Source organism: Entelurus aequoreus, linkage group LG14 (genome assembly GCF_033978785.1).
Source record: "Entelurus aequoreus isolate RoL-2023_Sb linkage group LG14, RoL_Eaeq_v1.1, whole genome shotgun sequence".
NCBI lineage: Eukaryota > Metazoa > Chordata > Actinopteri > Syngnathiformes > Syngnathidae > Entelurus > Entelurus aequoreus.
Window position 1 is genome coordinate 51,278,471 of NC_084744.1, and position 10,640 is coordinate 51,289,110.

General features: G+C 34.5%; 1 protein-coding gene across 3 annotated transcripts in view; it reads right to left on the reverse strand.

Annotated features, from left to right (window-relative positions):
• The window catches only part of rapgef6 (Rap guanine nucleotide exchange factor (GEF) 6), a 265,100-nt gene that overhangs the window by 139,233 nt on the left and 115,227 nt on the right, over positions 1-10,640 (reverse strand). For all 3 annotated transcript variants that reach the window (XM_062070137.1, XM_062070138.1, XM_062070136.1), the window contains exon 6: positions 10,371-10,511. In XM_062070137.1, coding sequence (XP_061926121.1) covers positions 10,371-10,511 — 141 coding nt within the window. The remainder of the gene's footprint in view (positions 1-10,370; positions 10,512-10,640) is intronic.

Sequence of the window (10,640 nt, forward strand, 5' to 3'; positions counted from 1 at the left end):
CAGACATCATCCCTACTAACAGTGTTCGTCAACACCGTTCAATTATTGAAACATCTATCGAGATGCTTCGAGGACAGGAATTATATCGATCACTTTATTGAGCAAAACTGTTTATATTCGGCCATAACCACACCAAAAACATGAGTAAAAAACTTCTATCTCGAAAAACTAGTCATTTTCTTCCGTACAAACCAGGCCAAAACCAACTTGTCATCTGTCACCAACACGCATACCACTAAGCCACTGGTGCGTTTATGGCCACACAAAAAGTCGGACAACTCAAACACCACACAAAGTTACACTATGACTCCTCAGTCATACGTGTGCTTATTCTACTGTCATTTATTAATAATGTTAATTTATTGATATTAATCATGGAATGCTGTTACTAGAGAAAGTTATGCTTACATTTCATTGTGCAACATGAGGATGTTTAAGGGGAACTAAATGTGATCTCTGAAAGGGGTACAAATGATTTCCAAAGCAGGACCCCCACCCAGACATATTGTACAATACTAATCCATAGCTTATGAAAAAACAAGATTTATTTTATTTTCATTACAAGTGGGCCAAATCACTAATAATCCAAAATAATCTCATTAAAATGACTCCTCTCATTTGAGTGTTATAATAAAAGATTGGTTTGAGACAGGTGTGCTGCTGGTATTGCCACGTGTGATGTTGCTCACATGTAACTCAGCCATAATTCATATAGTTTAGTTTTTTTAAAAGCAAATACACTGAAAATGTGTGTTGTTTGTGCTATGGTGGCATCTTTTAGACGAGTTTGCTCACTGTGGGTGCTGCAGTGCCTTTCTGTTTAGACTGAGCTCTGAACCGGAAGTAAAAGTGCTGTTCTGTCTTCAAGCCGTCAATTAAGTTTCTACTCGTACAAATTCTTCATTCATCACGCCGAGCAACGTATGTAATTTTACGATCTAACTAAAACAATTTATACTAACTAAATCGTCCCACGTATGATGTCTATGGGAGCGTTTTCAGGCATATTTGTACGTTTAGGAGTGTCTGTGTTAGTATTACTAACTTACAATGGCACTCTTTTTGTATTGTTTACGTTTTGTAAATTTACCAAGACGTCACCGTGGAGTTATTGAGTGTATTTAGACGATTGGAGAGTGAGCTTCCGCAGCTGGTGGGTCCATGACGATGACTTCTGTTTTGTTTGATCAGCCATTTTACTGCCTTGTTGCAGACACCATTTGGAAACAATTAAGGTATGCAAAAAAACATTTACAAAATATTTCTGTGTAAATAACTCATTTCACAACAAATATATCTGCCGCCTATAGCTAATATATATGGGGGGAGGGGGGGGGAATTTCCCTAAAATTCAGTCTGGAAAATACGGTAATAGCTTAGATTTTTACAATTGGATGACATTAAAGACACTCAAAATGGTCGCTAAAACTACTCAGTGGCCTAGTGGTTAGAGTGTCCGCCCTGAGATCGGTAGGTTGTGAGTTCAAACCCCGGCCGAGTCATACCAAAGACTATAAAAATGGGACCCATTACCTCCCTGCTTGACACTCAGCATCAAGGGTTGGAATTGGGGGTTAAATCACCATAAATGATTCCCGGGCGCGGCACCGCTGCTGCCCACTGCTCCCCTCACCTCCCAGTGGGTGAACAAGGGGATGGGTCAAATGCAGAGGACAAATTTCACCACACCTAGTGTGTGTGTGTGACAATCATTGATACTTTAACTTTAACTAAAACTAAAACTAAGGATGTGCCAATCGATGGGACACCGATCAGTATTGTCCCATTTTTGTGAAAACGTCTGTGATTAGCCATTGACGATTATTGCCTTTCAGTGCTGATTGATTGATTGATTGATTGATTGAGACTTTTATTAGTAGATTGCACAGTACAGTACATATTCCGTACAATTGACCACTAAATGGTACCACCCGAATAAGTTTTTCAACTTGTTTAAGTCGGGGTCCACGTTAATCAATTCATGGTAAAATCACAAAAACCAATGGCTGATTTTTTTATTTAGTTTTGGTCATAGGCAGCTCGCAGATAACTGTACAGTACACCATTGCTCCAAGTAAGTTAATAATCCTCTATTGCGGAAAATAAAATACATTATTTACGTATCATTATCATTGGAGCAAGTCAGGACCAGGCATGCTTGTCGCTACGCCAGATGCTATTCTGGCTTAAAACGAGAAGAAATAAGTGGTTAGTAAAGTTTAAGAAGTGCAGGGGAAAAAAGCATAAAGTAGGCAATATTAACAGGAAATTAATAAGTAGATTAATAAGGGTTAAAGAGAGAATAATAAAACTGTTGATGTGTAACGTAAGAGGAGGGATGATCCATCAATATACTCCCGGTGTTGATAACAAAGGTAGTATCAGTACAAGATTGATACAAGAGGGATTAGATTGATACTTTTATTTTCACAAAATCTGCTTTTTTGTTGTTATTCTTATTGTTTGTAACTCAGGGAACAACAACAACAACAAATGCAATGTTCTCGGTTTGCCACACATCCGGTTTCTTAATGTGTGTGTGCGTGTGTGTGTGTGTGTGTGTGTGTGTGTGTGTGTGTGTGTGTGTGTGTGTGTGTGTGTATGTGTGACGCTGCATGGATTTTACATAGCAGCAGCGAGGAGGCGTAAGAGGGAAAGTGCCTGTATACATAGTACGATAATCACCTTGATGCCGTGACAGTGAGGTAACAAGGGGAATTTTGCACATTTGTGTTAATTCCCACACAGTATGTGTCGCGTGCGGTGAGAGCGTGTGTAAGTGTGTGTGTGTGCGTGCGTGTGTGTGGCAAGTGACGATTAGAAACTACTAACTGACACATTGATCCCATCAGAGGGAGGGACGCACACACACCCCAAAAAGTATACAGTTACACAGTGTTTTTCTTGAAGAAAACTTAAAAAATAGAATGATAAATACAAAGTGTTTTTGAAGTTGTTTGAGTCTTCAGACTAACTATGAGTGAAATATGTATAAAATATAGATATATGTTATATATGTGTATACACATATATATATATGTATATATATATATATATATATATATATATATATATATATATATATATATATATATATATAAATATTTATATATATATACATATAGACAGTACATATATACATACATACATACATGCATACTATACATAACAAATATATATGTATATACATGTATAACATATATATATGTTATAGATGTGTATATATATATATATACATACATACATTGATACACACATATATATACATATACACATACATACATATACATATATACATATGTATATATACATATATATATATATATATACACATATATACACATATACACATACATACATATATATATATATATATATGTATATATATATATATATGTACATACATATATATATATACATACATATATATATATACATCCATATATATATACATACATATATATACATACACATATATATATATACACGTATATATATATACACATATATATATACACACATATACATATATATACATACATATATATATATACACACATATATATACATATATATATATATATATATATATATATATATATATATATTAGGGCTGCAACAACTAATCGATTAAATCAATTATAAAAATAGTTGCTGATTAATTTAGTCATCGATTCGTTGGATCTATGCTATGCGCATGCGCAGAGGCAATTTTATTAAATTTTATTTATTTATTTATTTATTTTATAAACCTTTATTTATAAACTGCAACATGTACAAACAGCTGAGAAACAATAATCAAAATAAGTCTGGTGCTAGTAGGCTGTTTTTTTCCAATAAAATACTGGAAAGGATAGAAATGTAGTTTGTCTCTTTTATCCGATTATTAATCGATTAATCGAAGTAATAATCGACAGATTAATTGATTATCAAATTAATCGTTAGTTGCAGCCCTAATATATATACATATATACATACATATATACATACATATACATATATATATATATATATATATATATATATATATATATATATATATATATATATATATATATATATATATATATATATATATATATATATATACATACATATATACATACATATATATATACATATATATATATATATATATATATACATATATATACATATATATATATATATATATATATATATATATATATATATATATATATATATATATATATATATATATATATATATATATATATATATATATATATATATATATATATATAAATACCATATTTACACAAATGAATCAATAGTGAATCGATTTTTTTGTGCTACTAGGGAATAGGGTTGTCCTCATAGCAATATTTTGGTACCGGTACCAAAATGCATTTGGATACTTTTCGATACTTTGATACTTTTGAAAATAAAGGGTACCACAAAATATGTCCTATTTGCTTTATTTTAACACAAAATCTTATGATGTATTAAACATATGTTTGTTAATGCACTCAGGGAACAATTTTAGAGGGTTAAAATAAAGGTTAAAATGCATTAAACACACTGGGCTTGTCTTGTTGCACTCAAAGAAAAATGTACAAGTATATATATTATATATAGCCTGCCATAATCTAGAATTAGGTTAGAATAGAATACATTGCATTAGTTTGCACTACGTGGGCGGGTTTGGACTGCGCTAATAAATTGGTATCAAGCCAAGCAGCTGTGTGCGCGTCTACCTATCTATATGTGCACAGCAGGGGAGCTAATTAATGACATTACCTGTCCATCTGCCTGTTGTTTAATTGTATAGCTAAGTTTGAAGCAAATATTGTAATACTTGAATGCCACCTTTGGCGGGGCATGTTTTAAAGGACTCCGTGTTTAAAGCGTCATCTTGAACAATAAATTAAAGCCCAAATACCTCCATATTACGCTTCACGCACCCTCTTTATCAACCAGCAGAATTGCCGCTTTCTGACATTCCTCCTCTCTAAGCTGTTTTCTTCTTGTATGCGCTCTCGGCTTTTAAAGGCATTACAGTATCGTTTTTAATTCATTAGTGCCGCGGTTATTCATTGTATACCATACAACCCGAGTAGAGGATAATGAACAAGGAATCAATAATGGAAGTGACAACCTTGCAATCCTACAATACCCTCTTTGTGGACGAGGACACAACATCCATGGAAGCACGTTCAATGTCTTTGTTAACTAGTGCTAACACCATCCAGTGAAAATATCCAACAGGGCTGCCGTACATGCCGACAAACTGCGAGTCTGAGCTAACAAACAGCGGAGCTAATGCTGCTCTGTCTGGGCGCTGACGTCGCACGTCACTTAGCAGCAGGCACACACACTCCGCTTTCATGAGACATCTCAACTCTATATGCCTGATCTTTGAAGTGTTTCTTTAAAGCAGGGGTGTCCAAACTTTTTCCACTGAGGGCCGCAAACGAAAAAATTCAAGCATGTGGGGGCCATTTTGATATTTTTCATTTTCAAACCATAACAAAATATATGGATTTTTTTAATGTATTTTACCTTTAGGGGTCCCGGGGACCATAAAGGGTCTCAGTTATTAAAATGTTAAAAATAAGTCTAATTTGTATTATTATTTTTTATTTAACGCTTACAGTAAATCTCTATATCGACTAGGGCTGCAACTAACGATTAATTTGATAATCGATTAATCTGTCGATTATTACTTTGATTAATAATCGGATAAAAGAGACAAACTACATTTCTATCCTTTCCAGTATTTTATTGGGGGGGAAAAACAGCATACTGGCACCATACTTATTTTGATTATTGTTTCTCAGCTGTTTGTAAATGTTGCAATTTATAAATAAAGGTTTATTAAAAAAATAAATAAATAAATATATATATATATTTTTTAAAGCCTCTGCGCATGCGCATAGCTTAGATCCAACGAATCGATGACTAAATTAATCGGCAACTATTTTTATAATCGATTTTAATCGATTTAATCGATTAGTTGTTGCAGCCCTAATATCAACTTAAAAAAAAAAAAAGGTTTTATGGCTTTTCTGTCAAAAACAACTTAGTTTTTTAATAGTACAACTGAAATATGCAGTATTTAGTAATTAGAGCCCTAAAATATCAATAATGCAGGACACCATTGATTTTAATTCTTTAATATTTTTGAGTAATCACAGTGAAAAGATAAATAAAATACCACTAAATATATTTGGGATCCAAAAAGGTGCACCACTCAAAGTGATACATTTTTATTAGTTTTTTGTTTTTTTTACTTTCAACACTTAAGTTACGAGATCAACTTCAGTTATATCTGTCGATTTTACGTTTGAACTATTATTTTGTTTGTTTTATGCTCTTTTGTCAAAGAAAACGTTGATGTTTTTATATGGCAACTACACAATATATGCAATATTTACCACATAAAACATTTTCAAGTGAAATATTTGAAGTGATTGGAGCCTTGAAAATAATTCATTATAACTTGGATTTTTTTGTCATTATTTTCTTTTTGAGCAATGGCAAAAAATAAATAAAGAAAAAAAAAACAGCCTGCATGGCAGCTTTGTGTCAACATTGCAACTTTTTCTCGTTAGATTTCATCTCATTCCACTTTTTATAATGTTCATTTTTATTTTTTGCAATAGCATTTCCAGAATGTGTGGCGGGCCGGTAAACAATTAGCTGCGGGCCGCAAATGGTCCCCGGGCCGCACTTTGTACACCATTGCTTTAGAGTAACGCAATAATTTGATTAAAGAGTAATTGTAATGGTAATTCAATTACTTTTTTGGCAAAGTAACTACTAACTAGGGTTGTACGGTATACTGGTGTTAGTATAGTACCGCGATACTAATGAATCATATTCGGTACTATACCGCCTCTAAAAAGTACCGGTCCCCCACTCGTCGTCGACAAATTTTTGGCTTAATAACTAAAGATAAAGGTGAAGTTGTAACACTGAAACAGCCTCAGGAAGAGGTGCTTTAAGTGTTGTAACTTCTTCTAAATCACTAATCCTTGTCACCATGGCGACAAATATACTACAATCATTTCAAGCGTCATCCCTGTTGGACGAGTGATAACCATTCATGCTTCACTTCACACCACAGCACTCCGGAGGCGTAATATTGGATGTGTCAGAAAGGATCTGTAGTCCATCAAACGTTAGTTTTTCCCACACATTCATTTATTTGTGGCGGCCCGCCACGAAAGAATTACGTCCGCCACAAATAAAAAAAATAAAAAATAAATATATATATATATACATTATTATTTTATTTTTATTTTTTGTCCTGTCCAGCTTCTCAGGCAAATCATATAGTTGATGTAGATGCCCATATCGGCTGTTCAGATTTACTTTACAAAAGAGAAGTGTAGGATACTTCTCTTGTTGCCTTATTTGTATTTGACCACTACTGTTTTCTGTTTATTTGTTACTGACTGTGGCAGGACACCTCTGCCTCTGTTTCACTTTATGTTGCTGGTAAATAATATGGTTGTAGTAGTAGGCTAAAGTTAAAATATTTAGTATGCACTAATTAAAGGGGCAGAGCTTTAAGAGACATTTTAGCTTTTATATTTTATAAGATATATTTTTTGTAAGAACCACAATTAATAAATATATTTCAGTGAATAACTCATTGTTCAAATCTGTATATAAATATGTACATAAAGTGTTGTAATTTATTGTAAAATGGATGGATGGATGGATGGATGGACGTTTAAAACAAAACTGTTATTATTAATTAGTAAGTATACATTTTTTGAGCCTTTTTAGAGAAAATCATATCATTGTAGTAAATTATGCAAATTACTCGATGATGTCATGGTGACCACGCCCATAGCCACGCCCCCACCGCCACAGGCATCTTGGCAGTTTATGGGAAACACTGAACGTCAATACATTATTTCTTAACTTTAAACACACTACACACAAGTGAATGAAGCACATACTTAGTCAACAGCCATACCTGAGATCGGTAGGTTGTGAGTTCAAACCCCGGCCGAGTCATACCAAAGACTATAAAAATGGGACCCATTACCTCCCTGCTTGGCACTCAGCATCAAAGGTTGGAATTGGGGGTTAAATCACCAAAAATGACACTCGAGCGCGGCCACCGCTGCTGCTCACTGCTCCCCTCACCTCCCAGGGAGTGATCAAGGGTGATGGGTCAAATGCAGAGAATAATTTCGCCACACCTAGTGTTTGTGTGACAATCATTGGTACTTTAACTTTAACTTTTTTACATGTCACACTAAGGGTGGCCGTATGAACAACGCCGACACTGTCATAAAGATGTGCCATATAATGAAACCACACTAAAAAACAATGACAAACAAATTTTGGGAGAATATGTGCACCGGACAAATTCCCAGAATTCCCTGCAGCACCAAATCTTCCGGGACGCTACAATATAAACAAACGCCATTGGTGGATCTACACCTAACATCCACTGTAATGATACCAAGTACAGGAGTGTATCTAGTCGTTAGTAGTTTGTTGTTGCTATATTTGTATTACAACATTTTATTATTTGATCATGTTGTACTGCATTGTAATCTTTTGTTTTGGAATTGTGTGATGTTTTTTGCCTGGACCCCAGGAAGAATAGTCTCCACTGCGGCGTACACTAATGGGGATCCTTAATAAACTAAACTAAACTAAACTAGTCGATACTACTATGACTACATCGATATTTTTTGCATCACAAAATCTTATTTCGTTTTTTATTTTTTTATATGATGTTTATAAACTCAGAAAATATGTCCCTGGACACATGAGGACTTTGAATTAGACCAATATATGATCCTGTAACGACTTGGTATCGGATCGACACCTAAATTTGTGGTATCATCCAAAACTAATGTAAAGTATCAAACAACGGAAGAATAAGTGATTATTACATTTTAACAGAAGTGTAGATAGAACATGTTAAAAGAGAAAATAAGCAGATATTAACAGTAAATGAACAAGTAGATTAATAATCAATTTTCTACCACTTGTCCTTAATATCGTTGACAAAATAATAGAATGATAAATGACACAATATGTTACTGCATATGTCAGCAGTAGGGATGTCCGATAATGGCTTTTTGCCGATATACGATATTGACCAAACCCTTAATTATTGATACCGATATCAACCGATACCGATATCAACCGATACCAATATATACAGTCATGGAATTAACACATTATTATGCCTAATTTGGACAGCCAAGGTCCTTTTTAAAAAAAAAAAAAATTAAATAAAATAAGATAAATAAATTAAAAACATTTTCTTGAATAAAAAAGAAAGTAAAACAATATAAAAATAGTTACATAGAAACTAGAAATTAATGAAAATGAGTCAAATTAACTGTTAAAGGTTAGTACTATTAGTGGACCAGCACAATAATGTGTGCTTACGGACTGTATCCCTTGCAGACTGTATTGATATATATTGATATATAATGTAGGAACCAGAATATTAATAACAGAAAGAAACAACCCTTTTGTGTGAATGAGTGTAAATGGGGGAGGGAGGTTTTTTGGGTTGGTGCACTAATTGTAAGTGTATCTTGTGTTTTTTATGTTTTTATGTTTTTTATGTTTTTTAAAAACAAAAAAAACCATACCGATAATAAAAAAAAAAAACGATACCGATAATTTTCGATATTACATTCTAAAGCATTTATCGGCCGATAATATCGGCAGGCCGATATTATCGGACATCTCTAGTCAGCAGACTAATTAGGAGCCTTTGTTTGTTTACTTACTACTAAAAGACAAGTTGTCTTGTATGTTCACTATTTTATTTAAGGACAAACTTGCAACAAGAAACATAAGTTTGATGTACCGTAAATTTTTTCTTAAAATAAAGCCAATAATGTAATTTTTTGTGGTCCCCTTTATTTAGAAAGGTACCGAAAAGTATCAAAATAATTTTGGTACCTGTACACTGCAGCATACTACAGCTCTTTAACTACATGATAATTAAAAATTCTAGTGATAATGATAAAGTAAACATGTTTCTATGCTATGTGAGCATTTATTAAGATTTGCGATACAATTGTCCAGGTGTGCTTAGTGAAAGAATATTCTTTTAAAAAAGTGTGTGAGCATGGCGTGGTGCCATTGGTAGAGTGCCCGTGCCAGCGACCTGAGGGTTCCTGGTTCGATCCCCAGCTTCTATCTACCACCCTAGTCGCGTTCCGTAAGACACTTCACCCTTGCTCCTGATTGTGGTTAGGGCCTTGCATGGCAGCTCCCGCCATCAGTGTGTGAATGTGTGTGTGAATGGGTGAATGTGGAAATAGTGTCAAAGTACCCTGAAGGTAGAAAAGCGCTACACAAGTATAACCCATTTAGCATTTAGCACAAGGACAGCAAGCATTGTATGGTCCTACCTTGTAGCTGGCCGGTTCCTGTCCGTCTGTGATGAGTTCCCGCTCCCCCTTGGGGTTGATCCTCCTGAAGCGGCGTCGGGAGCGCCGCTGGGAGCCGTCTCTGTGCAGGAAGCCGTCGTCGCCCTCGCTGCCGTTGTCCACCTGCAACACACAGTGGGCAGCGTCCTCAGAACAGCACCTTCTGACGGACCCGGGTCTCTCATTCTGAGGTTCGTGCGAGCGACTACGATGGAGGAGTTTGGACTTCCGGATCTCCGGACAGGAATTCCA